The 13,465-nt window shown below is 68.3% G+C and overlaps 2 protein-coding genes across 2 annotated transcripts; one reads left to right on the top strand and one right to left on the bottom strand.

Moving 5' to 3' along the window:
- Positions 1 to 144: 144 nt before the first annotated feature.
- Positions 145 to 3,187, top strand: WDR45 (WD repeat domain 45). Its single transcript, XM_054808550.1, has 11 exons — positions 145 to 269; positions 372 to 450; positions 751 to 825; positions 1,340 to 1,444; positions 1,548 to 1,644; positions 1,741 to 1,835; positions 1,932 to 2,011; positions 2,255 to 2,463; positions 2,557 to 2,658; positions 2,754 to 2,896; positions 2,970 to 3,187. Exons 2-11 carry the CDS (start codon positions 402 to 404, stop codon positions 3,077 to 3,079), a joined length of 1,065 nt encoding a protein of 354 aa, XP_054664525.1. The 5' UTR covers positions 145 to 269; positions 372 to 401; the 3' UTR covers positions 3,080 to 3,187.
- HDAC6 (histone deacetylase 6) lies at positions 3,147 to 12,869 on the bottom strand (the record flags this gene model as incomplete). The annotated part of the gene is made up of 21 exons (XM_054808640.1): positions 3,147 to 3,502; positions 3,996 to 4,124; positions 4,227 to 4,376; positions 4,459 to 4,845; positions 4,965 to 5,114; positions 5,234 to 5,423; positions 5,886 to 5,954; positions 6,034 to 6,167; positions 6,262 to 6,430; positions 7,018 to 7,146; positions 7,375 to 7,576; positions 8,073 to 8,140; positions 8,278 to 8,369; positions 8,830 to 8,919; positions 9,310 to 9,369; positions 9,882 to 9,947; positions 10,857 to 10,953; positions 11,054 to 11,122; positions 11,239 to 11,343; positions 12,565 to 12,656; positions 12,808 to 12,869. Coding segments are annotated over 21 exons (2,582 nt in total), but the record flags the coding sequence as incomplete, so codon positions are not given.
- Between the last annotated feature and the right edge of the window lie 596 nt (positions 12,870 to 13,465).

The following is a 13,465-nucleotide window of genomic DNA, read 5'->3' as shown; positions in this document are numbered from 1 at the left end:
GGCCGAGGCGGCCGCTGCCCGCCTCCAAGATAACGCGTTGCTGCGGGCAACGCCGCTGCCCGCCTTCAAGATGGCGCGTTGCTACGCAACGGCACCGCCCTCCCTCTCCCGCCCTTCCCAACCAACCAATCAACCAACACCCCGCCGTTGCCAGGAGCGACGGCTCCGCCCTCCGGACTGGGCGGGCTTCGCGTGACCGGAAGTCCGCTCTATCCCCCCAGCTCCTGAGGAGACTCGATGGTTTAGCGGGCGAACGGCGTTGACACCGGGTACCGGGATGGGGGAGGGAAGGGGGGGGCCGGGGGGGGGGTTTGGGGGGCTGGGGGGGTGTGTGGGGGGACCCCTCTTTAACCCCCAACCATCCCCTGTAGCTCCGTTACCGCCGCTTCCCTCCCGCCGCCATGGCGCAGGCCCGAGGGGTGAACAGCCTCCGCTTCAACCAGGACCAGAGTGAGTGTGGGGGCCCCAACCCCCCCCCTGGGGACCCCAAAACCCCCCCGGAGACCCCCAGAACCCCCCCATCCCCTCAACCCCCTCCTGGGGACCCCAAACCCCCCCATCCCCCCCTCCAAACCCCTCCTGGGGACCCCAAAACCCCCCTCGGGGACCCTCAACCCCCCCCCCATCCCCTCAAACCCCTCCCTGGGGATCCCAAGATCCCAAACCCCCCACCCCCCCCCCCAAAATCCCCCTTGGGGACCCCAACCCCCCCCCGGTATCCATCAGCCCCCCCCGCCCCCCCGTTTTTAGGCTGTTTCTGCGTGGCGATGGATTCCGGGGTTCGGATCTTCAACGTGGAGCCACTGATGGAAAAGGGGCATTTGGGTGAGGGGAGAGTTTTTGGGGGGGGGTGTATGTGCCCTGCCCCCCCCCCCCTTTTCCTAGGGTCTAGGGGGGGGGATTTGGGGGTTCCCCCCTTGGCCTGGGAGGGGAGGGCTGGGGGGGGTCCCCAAGTCTGGAGGAAGGGGGGGCTGTGAGGACTTTTGGGGTCCCTCGCTGCTGGGGAGGGAGTTGGGGGGGGCTGGGGTGTGTTTTGGGGTCCCCCAACTCAAAGAGGGGGTCTTGGGGGGGGGGCTAGACCACGGGGGGGGAGTTTTGGGGTCCTCCAAGCTGGGGGGGCAGGGGGGGGCATTTTGGGGGCTCCCTGCACATAGGGGACACACAGGGGCATCAGGGTCCCCCAACTCCCCCCCATTTCCATCCAGCAGGAGGTTGCGGGGTTCCCCCATAGATTTTGGGGGGGGTTCCCCCATAGATTTTGGGGGGGTTCCCTCAGATTGGGGGGGGTTCCCCTCAGATTTTGGGGGGCTCCCCCCCCTTCCCCCCCCTCGTTTCGCAGACGCGGAGCAAGTGGGGAGCGTGGGGCTGGTGGAGATGCTGCACCGCTCCAACCTGCTGGCCATCGTGGGGGGCGGCAGCCACCCCAAATTCCCCGATGTCTCGGGTACGCCCCAGAAATTCAAACTGGGGGGCAGGGGGGGGTGTCTTAGATATCGGGGTGCCCCCTAACAGCCTCCCCCCCCCCCCCCAAATCTTTTCTTTCCCAGTGCTGATCTGGGATGACGCCCGGGAGGGGAAGGACAAACTGGTGCTGGAGTTCACCTTCCCCAAACCCGTCCTGGCCGTCCGCATGCGACACGACAAGTGAGGCCCCCCCCCCCCCCCCAAAAAAAACCCCTCCTGGGTGAGGGGGGGGTACCCCAAAACCCTTCAGGGGACCCCGTGTGCCCCCCCCCCCAGGCTGGTGGTGGTGCTGCAGAGCCGCATCTACGTCTTCTCCTTCCCCCACAACCCCACCAAACTCTTCGAGTTCGACACCCGCGACAACCCCAAAGGTGAGGGAGGGGGGTAAAGAAAAAAAGGGGGGGCCCCTGCCCCCCCCCTCCCACGTTTTGGGGGGTCCTGGGTGTGTCATTGTGTCCTCTCCACAGGGATCTGCGATCTCTGTCCCAGTTTGGAGAAGCCGTTACTGGTTTTTCCTGGTCACAAGTGCGGGAGTCTGCAGCTGGTGGTGAGGGACTGGGGGGGGCACTGGGAGGGGATTGGGGGGTACTGGGAGGGACTGGGAGGGGACTGGGGGGCACTGGGAAGGACTGGGGGGACTGGGGAGGGATTGGGGGGGACTGGGAGGGCACTGGGAAGGACTGGGAGGGGACTGGGGGGGCACTGGGAGGGGACTGGGGGGCACTGGGGGGGGGCACTGGGAGGGCACTGGTGGTTACTGGTGGTGAGTGGCGGTCACTGGTGTCCCCAGGACCTGGGCAGCGCGAAGCCGGGGACGTCGTCGGCGCCGTTCACCATCAACGCGCATCAGAGCGACGTGGGCTGCGTCGCGCTCAGCCCCCCCGGCGCCCTGGTGGCTTCGGCCTCGCGCCGCGGCACCCTCATCCGCCTCTTCTGCACCCAGAGCCGCGCCCGCCTGCTCGAGCTGCGCCGCGGCACCGACCCCGCCACCCTCTACTGGTACCCGGGGGTGGGTGGGCAGCGGGTGAGGTCATAACGCTCCGGTTTTGGGGTGGTTTTGTCACCGCGTGCCCCCCCCCCCCTCGTTTCCAGCCTGGCCTTCAGCCCCGACTCCGCCTTCCTCTGCGCCGCCAGCGACAAAGGCACCGGCCACGTCTTCGCGCTCAGGGACACGCGGCTCAACCGCCGCTCGGCGTGCGTAACACACCCCCCCCCCCCCCGCCTTTAAAACCCCTCTTCTGATGTCACCGGGCACCCCCGTGACATCACACCCCCCCCCCTCTCCCCAGGCTGGCGCGGGTGGGGAAGGTGGGGCCGGTGCTGGGCCCCTACGTGGAGTCGCAGTGGTCGCTGGCCAGTTTCACCGTCCCGGCCGAAGCCCCCTGCCTCTGCGCCTTCGGGAGGGGGGGGCGCAGCCCCAGCTCCGTCGTGGGTGAGTGACCCCCCCCCCCCGTACCCCCAAAAAAACCACCCCCCCCCCCAATAACCCACACCCCCCCCCCCAGCCGTCTGCGTGGACGGGACGTTCCACAAATACGTGTTCAGCCCCGACGGCAACTGCAACCGCGAGGCCTTCGACGTCTTCCTCGACATCTGCGACGACGACGACTTCTGACGCAGCCCCCCCCCCCCAAAAAACCCGACACCACCCCCCCCCCCCAAAAAACCACCACCCCACTCTCGGCCCCGTTCATTTTATTGGTACAAAGAGGTGGATTAAAAAGCCTCGGGGGGGGGGGGTGTTAAAAAATGGGGGGTCCCCCCCATCCCGGCCGTGCCTGTTCCCCCCCTTGTGATGAGGTGGGGGGGGGTGGGTTGGTTTTTTTTTTTGGGGTGGTGTCTCCCCCCGTCCCCCCCCCAGCCCTGGGTCTGGCCCAGCCTGGAGCCCAGGGTGGGGTTTGGGGGTGCAGGGGGGTGTCGGCACGTGTGTAGCCCTTTAAGAGTGGGTGTGGGGGGGCAGGGGGGGTCAGAGGGAGGGGGTGGGGGGGTCGGTGCCGAACTTGAGGCGGTGCAGAAGGGTCTTGGCAGGGAGCAGGACCTGGGGGGGCACGGGGGGGGGGGGTTAGGGGACACCCCGAAACCAGCCCAGTGGTCACCCCCCCCCCCCTTACCCAATGGTTCAGTCTGGTCCCCCCCTGTTCCCCGGTGGTTCACCCCCATTTCGCCCCCCAATTCACCCATGGTTCGCCCCAATGCCCCCCCATCCTGCAACCGTTCCCCCCAATATCCCCGTCTTCCCCAGTGTCCCCCCCCCGTTCCCCAATGGTTCACCCCAATGTCCCCCCCATGCCCCAATGGTTCCTCCCAGTGTCCCCCCCTGCTCCCCAATGGTTCCTCCCAGTGTCCCCCCCCGTTCCCCAATGGTTCACCCCAATGTCCCCCCCTGTTCTCCAATGGTTCCTCCCAGTGTCCCCCCCTGCTCCCCAATGGTCCCCCCCCACTGTCCCCCCCATTCCCCAATGGTTCCCCCCAGTGTCCCGTCCCCCCCCCCCACTCCCCAGTGGTTCCCCCCGTGTCCCCCCCCCACTCACGGGGTGATGGACGTACCCCCCGCAGGGGTAGCACCAGGCCGACAGATCCCTCAGGCTCAGCACCAAGGGGTGCCCCACCGCCCCCTCGTGCGCCAGCATGTGGCCCCCCACGTAGCGCCCGCACAGCACCTGGGGGACACACACAGACACCCCCCCCCTCAGCGAGGGTTTTTGGGGGGGGCTGAGGGGTTTTTTTGGGGTGGTTTTGGGGTTTTTTTGGGGTGCCCTCACCTGGTAGCAACTGAGGCAGAGCCAGTTCTCGCGCCGGCTGCCGCAGGCCCCGCAGGGGGCGTTCCCTTCCAGGCCACGCCCCTCGGGCAGAGGAGACACCGCCCCCAAGTGCGGGCAGTCCCGCAGAGGGGTGACGGCGAAGAGCGCCCCCTGCAGGGCGGGAGGAGGCGCCGGGTGGGACGCGGGGCTCAGCGGGACACGCCCACCGGGCCCTTAGCCCCGCCCACCTCACCTCAGGCTCCTCCTCGCAAAGGGCGCACGCCGCCGCGCCTTCCAAAGGGGCGGGGTCAGCGGGAGGCTCCGCCCCATGGGCGGGGCCAGTACCGGCCCCGCCCCCGGGGGGCTCCCCCAGGCTGAGCTCCCCCAGGCGCATGATGGCGTCCAGGGGCGAGGCGGGGCGCCCCACGATGTCACCAGCGCCGCCGCCGTCATCGCTGTCCCCGGGCGCGGGCAGGCGCAGGCAGCTCCAGCTGCTCCGCTGGGCTCGAAGGGTGCGGGCCAGGGCGGCCAAGGCCGCCGGTTGCGGGGGGCCGGGAGGGGGCAGCGCCGGGGGCGCCCCCAAAAGCACCGCCAGGCACTGCCCCGCCCCCTCCGCCGTCACCCCGAGGTTGTACCCGCCCTGCGCGACCCCCCCCCCCCCCAGTGTCACAAACGTCATCACCAAAGTGGGGGGGGGGGGGGGGCTGGGGGGTCATCCCAGTGTGTGTGTGGGGGGGTGGTCCCCGAAATGGCGCTTACCTCAAGGATGAGGACGAGGCGCCCCCCCGCCAGCCCCCCCAGGAGGTGCGTCATGAGGCCGAAGGTTTGGGGGGACACCAGGCACCCCCCGAGGGGGTCCCCCCGCCCCGCGTCGAACCCCGCCGACACCAGCACCAACTGGGGGGCGAACTGCGGGGAGAAAGGGGGGGGGGCACCCCCGCGTCAGGGGATGGGGGGGGTTGCAGGGCGATGGCTGACACCACCCCCACCCCCAAAAAAATCGGGGTGCCCCCCCGCCCCCCACTGACCTGGCAGGCGACGGGCAGGACGAGGCGGGTGACGGCCGCCAGGTAATCGGGGTCCCCGGCGCGGGGCGCCCCCCACCCCACGTTAAGGGTGAAGCCGGTGCCGCGGCCCCGCCCCCGCCGGCGTGGGGAACCCCCGGCGCCCCCCGGGAAGAAGGAGCCGTCGTGGCGGTGCAGGGACACGTACAGCACGCTGGGGGGGGGGGGGGTGACACACCCGGCACACACACACACCCCCCCCCAGCACCCCAAACATCCCCTAGGCACCCCCAGCACCCATAAACCCCCCCCCATCACCCATAAGACACGCCCCCCCCCCCCGGCACCCCAAACATCCCCTCCTGCCCCCATAAGATCCCCCCACCCCCCCCAGCACCCATAACCCCCCCCCAAACCCCCCAGCACCCCCATAATCCCCCCCCAACACCCATAATCCTCCCCCCCCAGCACCCTAAATATCCCCCAGGCAACCCCCCCCCCCCAGCACCCATAGACCCTGCCCCCAGCACCCCTAACCCCCCCTCAGCACCCCTAAGAGCCCCCCTCAGCACCCCAAACACCCCCCATAAGACACCCCCCCCCCCCAGCACCCATAAACCCCCCCTCAGCACCCCTAACCCCCCCCCAGCACCCATAAACCCCCCCCCCCCCCAACCTGGGGTCCTCCTCGAAGATCTTCTGGGTGCCGTTGCCGTGGTGCACATCCCAGTCCACGATCAGCACCCTGGGGTGGGGGGGGGCGTGTCATGCACCTCGGGGTGCCCCCCACCCACACCCCAGACCCCCCCCCCCCCTCCCCGTACCTGAGGGTCCCCCCCGCCAGGCGCTGCCCGTGTCGCGCCGCCACCGCCACGTTGTTGAAGAGGCAGAAACCGCCGGCGGCGCCGGGCCGGGCGTGATGGCCGGGGGGTCGCACCACCGCCAAGGCGTTCTGCACCTGCAACGAAAAACGGGGGAGGGGGGTGTCAGGGAGAACCCCGACACCCCGCAGGGTCCCCGTTACACCCCCCCCCACCCCGTACGGCCCCCACCTGCCCGGCGAGGACGGCGGTGACGGCGGCGCAGGCGGTGCCGGCGGCCAGGCGGGCGCAGGCGTAGGAGCGGGGGCAGAGGAAGACGGAGTTGTAGCGTTCGGCCGCCCCCCGCAGCTCCCGGGGCCGCAGCCCCTCCGTCCCCGCCAGCGCCGCCACGTGGGACCGTCTGCGGGGGTGGGACACCCCCCCGGGTCAGGGACCCCCCACCCCCAGCACAGGGACCCCCCTCTGGGCACCCAGGCCCCAGTGGGACCCGCGCATGCCCCCCCCACCCATGGGACCCATTTGTACCCCCCCCATAGGACCCACATGTGCCCCCCCCCCCATAGCACCCACATCCCCCCCCATAGGACCCACACATCCCCCCCCCATAGGACCCACATGTGCCCCCCCATAGCACCCACACATGCCCCCCCACCCATGGGACCCATATGCACCCCCCTATAGAACCCACACATTCCTCTGCAACCCCGTGGGACCCCCATATACCCTCCCATGGCACCCACACGTGTCCCCCCCACCACCCACAGGACCCACAGGTACCCCCCAATAGCACCCATATCTACCCCCCCCCCATGGCACCCACGTGTGCCCCCCCACCCATGGCACCCACACATGCCCCCCCCACCCATGGGACCCACATACCCCCCATGGCACCCACAGGTGCCCCGCCCCCCCCACCCATGGGACCCACATACCCCCCATGGCACCCACAGGTGCCCCCCACCCCCCACCCCCGGGACCCCCACTCACGTGTGGCAGGCGCGCAGCTGTGCAGGCAGGGCGTGTCGTGCAGGCAGGCGCAGGCAGCGTTGCGCCAACCCCAGCTCCCGCAGCCGCTCCACGATCCGCGTCACCCGCTGCGGCGCCTCGGGGTGCTGGCTGCGCCCGGACGCCTGGGTCCCGTGTCCCCCACAGCCAGGCATCCGGGGCCCCGACCCCCACCCTTGGGTGCCCCCAAAAAACCCCAAACTCCACAACATTCTGTGGACTGAGATATCCCCTCCCTCCGTGGGAGGGAGCGAGGCCTGTGGGTGCCCCCCACCCACCTCAGCAAGGGACCCATGGGTGCCCCCCCCCCCCCCCTCCCTCCTCAGCGCCCCGGCTGACCTGTCCCAGGGGTTGCAGTGCTCTTCCATCCGTTCATCGTACAACAGCCCCGTGCGGGCAGCGGGACGGGGCCAGGACTGGAGCTCCTCCTGCTCTTCCTCCTCCTCTTCCTCCTCCTCTGGGGGGTCCTCATCTTCCTCCAGCTCCTCCAAATCCTCCTCATCCTCCTCTTCCTCCTCTTTTTCCTCCTCTACCTCCGGCTCTATGAGGGGGTAGCCTTATAAGGGCGCACCCCGCACCCCGGGATAGGCAGGAAAATGGAGGCCACCACTTTTTGGGGTTCCCTGACATGTCTGGGGAGGTTTGGGGGGGCTCTGAGGCTGGGGGGGGGGAGGGAACACCCCAAAAACTGAGGGGGCTCCCACTGAGGGAGCCAAGATGGCGGCCACGGTGGCAGGGGTGAACTGCTTAGCAACCAAGATGGCCGCCTAGCAACCGGGCCGGTTGCCTAGCAACGTGTGGGCAGGCCCCACCGGCAGATGAAAATGGCCACCTAGCAACCAAAATGGCCTCCATAGCAACCAAGATGGCCACCCTAGCAACCAAGACGACGCCCTAGCAACGAGGCCTGCGGCCACTCCCCAAGCCTCCCCTCGAGTGGTTTTGGGGGGGGGGGGGGCCTCAAAGGGCCCCCCCCCCGGGATTTTGGGGTGCCACAGGACCCCCGAAATGGGTTTGGGGGTGTCGCTGGGACTCACCGGCGCAGCGCAGGCAGCTCCAGTACTTGCGGTGGACGGCCAGGGCGCGGGCTACGCTGGCCAGGCCGCTGGGGGGGGGGCGAGTTGTGATATTGGGGGGGTGGGGGGGCACCCCCCAAACTCTCCTCACCCCCTCGAGACTCCCCAAAAGACCCCCAGCCCCCCCCAAATCCCCCCCCCCAAGCCCCCTATAGTCCCCCCTCACCTTGGGGTGGGGGTGATGGGCCCGGGGGGGTCCCCGGGGTCCCCCAGCAGCGTGCGCAGGATGGCGACGAGCCCCCCCGGCTCCGCTTCCCCCTATGGGAGAGGATGGCGGGGTCAGGGGCAACCTATAGATTCCATACTGCCCTTGGGGAGAGGAGCGGGGGGGCACCCCCTGTAGTGCCCCCCCCCAAGGCAGTGGGAGCCCCTATAGCACCCCTTAAACCCCCCCCATCCCCTTACAGCACCCCCACACCTACCCCCTATAGAGTCCCCTATGGCATCCCCCATAGCAGCCCCTATAGAATCCCCTATAGCGTCCCCCACCCCCCCGCTGCACCACAAGACCCCCCCCCCAGCCCTATACGCTTCCCGTAACGCCCTGGGAAGGGGGGGGGGAACCTATAGAACCCCTATACCTCCCACCAACACCTGCACACCCTATAGATTCTCCACACGGTCCCTTTGACCCCCAGACAGCCCCTATAGCGCCTGTAAACGACCCCTATAGCCCCCTCACCCCCCAGCGCACCCTATAGCCCCTATAGGGTCTCACCTCGAGGGCGAGGAGCAGGCGTCCCCCCGCCAGCGCCGACAGCAGATGGGTCATGAGGGCGAAGCCGTCGGGGGAGACCCCTATACATCCCTACGGGCGGGGTGGAACCTATAGCGGGGTGCGGAGGGGCACAAGACACCCCCCCCAGGCCCCTATAGAACCCCTATAGACTCCACAAGCACCCCCCCGTAACGTCCAGGAGGCACCGCACGGCCCCGTATAGCCTCCATACGGCTCTAGCGCCCGCGACACCCCCTATAGCAGCCGCGGCGATCGTATACGGCCCCTATAGCGCCCGCCGACCAGCTATACGCTGCTCCGCGCCACCCCCGAGCAGCCTATAGGTGCCCTGTACCCCCCCAAACCGGCCCGCCCCCCCCCCCCTTTATAGCACCCCGGGAGGGACCATACGTCCCCTATACCCCCCCCAGGGATCTATAGGTGCCTATAGGTCGCTATACGTCCTATACGTCCCCCTACCTCCGCGTCCCCGCGGGCGGCGGCGAAGCCAGCGGCCACCAGGACGAGCTGGGGCTGGAACTGCCGAGAGCCCGCGGGCGGCGGGTTGAGCGGGGACCCCAAAACCCCCCCCCGGGGACCCCCAAAAACCCCCCCAACCCCCCTAGGGCTCCCCAAAACCCCCAGACCCCCCCCCAGAACCCCCCAACCCCCCCCAGACACCCCAACCCCCCCCCCCTGGGATGCCCCCAAAACCCCCTCAGGACCCCCTAGGGCCCCCCCAAACCCCCTGGCACCCCCCCCAGGAACCCCCAAACCCCCCCAGACACCCCCAACCCCCCCCCCCCCCGGGACCCCCCTAGGAACCCCCAAATCCCACCCAGACACCCCCAAAACCCCCAGGACCCCCCAAAACCCACCCCAACCTCCCTCAGGACCCCCCCAGGGCCCCCCCAAACCCCCCAGGAACCCCCCAAAAACCCCCCAACCTCCTTCAGGACCCCCCCAGGGGCCCCCCCAAACCCCCCAGGGCCCCCCCCAACCCCCCCCGGGACCCCCCTGAACCCCCAAACCCCCCGGGACCCCCCCCAAACCTGGAAGGCGACGGGCAGGAGGAGGTGGAAGAAGGCAGCGGCGTAGTCGCCGTCCGTCACGCCGGGCTATAGGGGCGAGGGGGGACATATAGAATCTATAGGGACCCCCTATAGAACACATCCCCCCCCCAGCCCCTCAGGAGGGACCTATAGAGCAGCCCCTATAGCTCCCATACTGCCTGCGCCCCGGGAAAGACGTACGGCCCCTATATGGGCCCATAGGTGCCACGTACGGGCTCTATAAGCACCCCCGCAGCTGCTACAACGGTACGTACGCATCCTATATCGCCCCGTAGGAACCCTATAGAGCTCCGTAACGTGCAAGAGGGGGTCCCTACGCCCCCGTATCACCCTATAGGAACCCTATAGACCCCCCTAACTCCACTGGGGGGGTCCTCCCACCCCTATAGGAACCCTATAGACCCCCCTAACTCCACTGGGGCATCCCTAGACCCCTATATCACCCTATAGAAACCCTATAGACCCCCCTAACTCCACTGGGGGGGTCCTCCCACCCCTATAGGAACCCTATAGACCCCCCTAACTCCACTGGGGGGGTCCTCCCACCCCTATAGGAACCCTATAGACCCCCCTAACTCCACTGGGGGGGTCCTCCCACCCCTATAGGAACCCTATAGACCCCCCTAACTCCACTGGGGCATCCCTAGACCCCTATATCACCCTATAGGAACCCTATAGACCCCCCTAACTCCACTGGGGGGGTCCTCCCACCCCTATAGGAACCCTATAGATCCCCCTAACTCCACTGGGGCATCCCTAGACCCCTATATCACCCTATAGAAACCCTATAGACCCCCCTAACTCCACTGGGGGGGTCCCCGCACCCCTATATCACCCTATAGAAACCCTATAGACCCCCCTAACTCCACTGGGGGGGTCCCCCCACCCCTATATCACCCCATAGGAACCCTATAGGTGTCCCCCCCCCCTCCCCAGCCCCTATAGAATCCATACCTCGTCCCAGCGCACGTCGACGGTGAAGCCTTCGCCCCGGCCGGTGCCGACGACGGCGGGGGGGTCGCTGCCCCGGTGCACCCCGAAACACAGGACGCTGTGTGTGTGTGTGGGGGGGGAGTTAAAGGGGGGGCTCCCAATCCTTCCCAGTCCCTCCCAGTATGTCCCAGTATATCCCAGTATATCCCAGTCCCCACCTGGGATCCTCCTGGAAGAGGCGGGGGATGGCGCAGCCGGGCCGGACGCCCCAATCGACGATGAGGATGCTGGGGGGGGGAGGGGGCACCCGGGTTTTGGGGGGCTGCGCACACACCCCACCCCCACCCCCCCCCCCCAAAAAAAAAAAAAGGGGTGCGGGTGCCCCCCCCTCCCCCCCCCTCACCGCTGCACCCCGAGGTGCCGCTGAGCCGCCCGGGCCGCGACGGCGATGGCGTTGAAGACGCAGCCGCTATAGGTTGAGTCCGGCTCCGCGTGGCGTCCGGGGGGGCTATAGGGGGGACAGCAGCGCCCTATAGAGCCCTATAGAGCCCCCCAACACCCCCACCCCCACGTTTCTATAGGTTTTCCCTCCCAACCTATAGCGCCCCAAAAGCCCTGCGGTAACCCTATGGCCTCTATAGCATCACCTATAGCTCCCTCAGACTCCCTATAGCCCCCCCAGGGCCCCTATAGCCCCCCCAGGGCCCCTATAGCTCCCTCAGACTCCCTATAGCCCCCCCAGGGCCCCTATAGCCCCCCCAGGGCCCCTATAGCACTCTCAGACTCCCTATAGCCCCCATAGGGCCCCTATAGCTCCTATAGGGCTCCTGTAGCCCCCCCAGGGCCCCTATAGCCCCCCCAAGGCCCCTATAGCTCCCTCAGACTCCCTATAGCCCCCCCAAGGCCCCTATAGCCCCCCCAGGGCCCCTATAGCTCCCTCAGACTCCCTATAGCACCCATAGGGCCCCTATAGCTCCTATAGGGCTCCTATAGCACCCCCAGGGCCCCTATAACCCCCATAGGACCCCTATAGCCCCCCCAGGGCCCCTATAGCACCCTCAGACTCCCTATAGCCCCCATAGGACCTCTATAGCCCCCCCAGGGCCCCTATAGCTCCCTCAGACTCCCTATAGCCCCCATAGGGCCCCTATAGCTCCTATAGGGCTCCTATAGCACCCCCAGGGCCCCTATAACCCCCATAGGGCCCCTATAGCACCCTCAGACTCCCTATAGCCCCCATAGGACCCCTATAGCACCCCCAGGGCCCCTATAGCCCCCCCAGACTCCCTATAGCCCCCATAGGGCCCCTATAGCCCCCATAGGACCCCTATAGCCCCCCCAGACTCCCTATAGCACCCTCAGACTCCCTATAGCCCCCATAGGGCCCCTATAGCACCCCCAGGGCCCCTATAGCCCCCATAGGACCCCTATAGCCCCCCCAGACTCCCTATAGCCCCCATAGGTTCCAGGAACCGATCTCCGCACCCCACCCCACGCCTCCCCCCCCGCCCCCCCGCCAAGAGCCCCTATAGAATCCATACCACCCCCCCCCCCGCGCCACCTCAAGGAACAGCCGCAACCGGGGGCGTAAAATCTATAGGGGCGGCGGGGGGTGGGGGGGGGGGGGGGGCATAGCTACACCCCTATAGAACCCGGGCGGGCGCGTACACCCCCCCCCCCTCCCCGGGGGCGCGGGGGGTAACGTATAGCCCCTATAGGTCCCGCGTACCGCAGCAGCGCCAGCCCGTTGCGCAGGTCCCCGCTCAGCACCTTCCGCAGCAGCTCCAGCAGCGACCCCGCGGCCAGGCGGGACGGCCCCACCTGAGGGGGACACGGTGAGCCCCAAAACCCCCCCCCCAGGGACCCCCCAAACCCCCCAGGGATCCCCCAAACCCCCCCCCCCCCAACCCCACCCCCACCCAGGGACCCCCCCAAATCCTTTCCCCCCCCCCCCCCCCCAAAAAGGACTCACCGAGGGGGTCGGGGGGGGGGCGGCCGGGGGTCTGCGGGTCCAACTGAGGCAGGGAAGAGGGGCTGGGGGACCCCAAAAATGTCCTCAGGGAGCCCGATACCAACGGAAAGGGGGTCCCCAAAAACTCCAGGGGGTCCCCGAAACCCCCAACCCACTCCCCAAAACCCTTAGAGACGCCACACCCCCCCCCCCCCCAAATCCTTCAGGAATCCTCAGGGTCCCTCAGACACCCCCAGGGCCCCCCCAAAAATCCTCAGGGACCCCCCTTAACCCCTCAGGGACCCCCAAACGCCTCAGGGACCCCCCCTTAACTCCTCAGGGACCCCCCAAACCCCTCAGGGACCCCCCCAAAATCCTCAGGGACCCCCAAACCCCTCAGGGACCCCCCTTAACTCCTCAGGCACCCCCCCAAAACCCTCAGAGACCCCCCCTTAACCCCTCACGGACCCCCCAAACCCCTCAGAGACCCCCCCAAACCCCTCAGGGACCCCCCCAAACCCCCCCCTAAATCCCCCAAGGGACCCCCAAAACCTCACGGCTGCCCCCAACCCCCCCACACAGCGCCACCCCCCCGTGCCCTCCAGCCCCCCCCAAAACTCCTCCAACCCCCCCCAAACCCCCCTCAGCCCCCCAAAAAACTCCCCCAGCCCCCCCTAAA

This window comes from Grus americana, chromosome 38 (genome assembly GCF_028858705.1).
Source record: "Grus americana isolate bGruAme1 chromosome 38, bGruAme1.mat, whole genome shotgun sequence".
Taxonomy (NCBI): domain Eukaryota; kingdom Metazoa; phylum Chordata; class Aves; order Gruiformes; family Gruidae; genus Grus; species Grus americana.
This window is presented reverse-complemented; position numbering and strand designations above follow the sequence as displayed.

Coding starts and splice junctions, on each gene's coding strand:
- WDR45 (XM_054808550.1), top strand. CDS start 402: ATGGCGCAGGCCCGAGGGGTGAACAGCCTCCGCTTCAACCAGGACCAG. Junction 2,012..2,254: donor GCGGGAGTCTGCAGCTGGTG/GTGAGGGACTGG, acceptor TGGTGTCCCCAG/GACCTGGGCAGCGCGAAGCC. Junction 2,897..2,969: donor CAGCCCCAGCTCCGTCGTGG/GTGAGTGACCCC, acceptor CCCCCCCCCCAG/CCGTCTGCGTGGACGGGACG.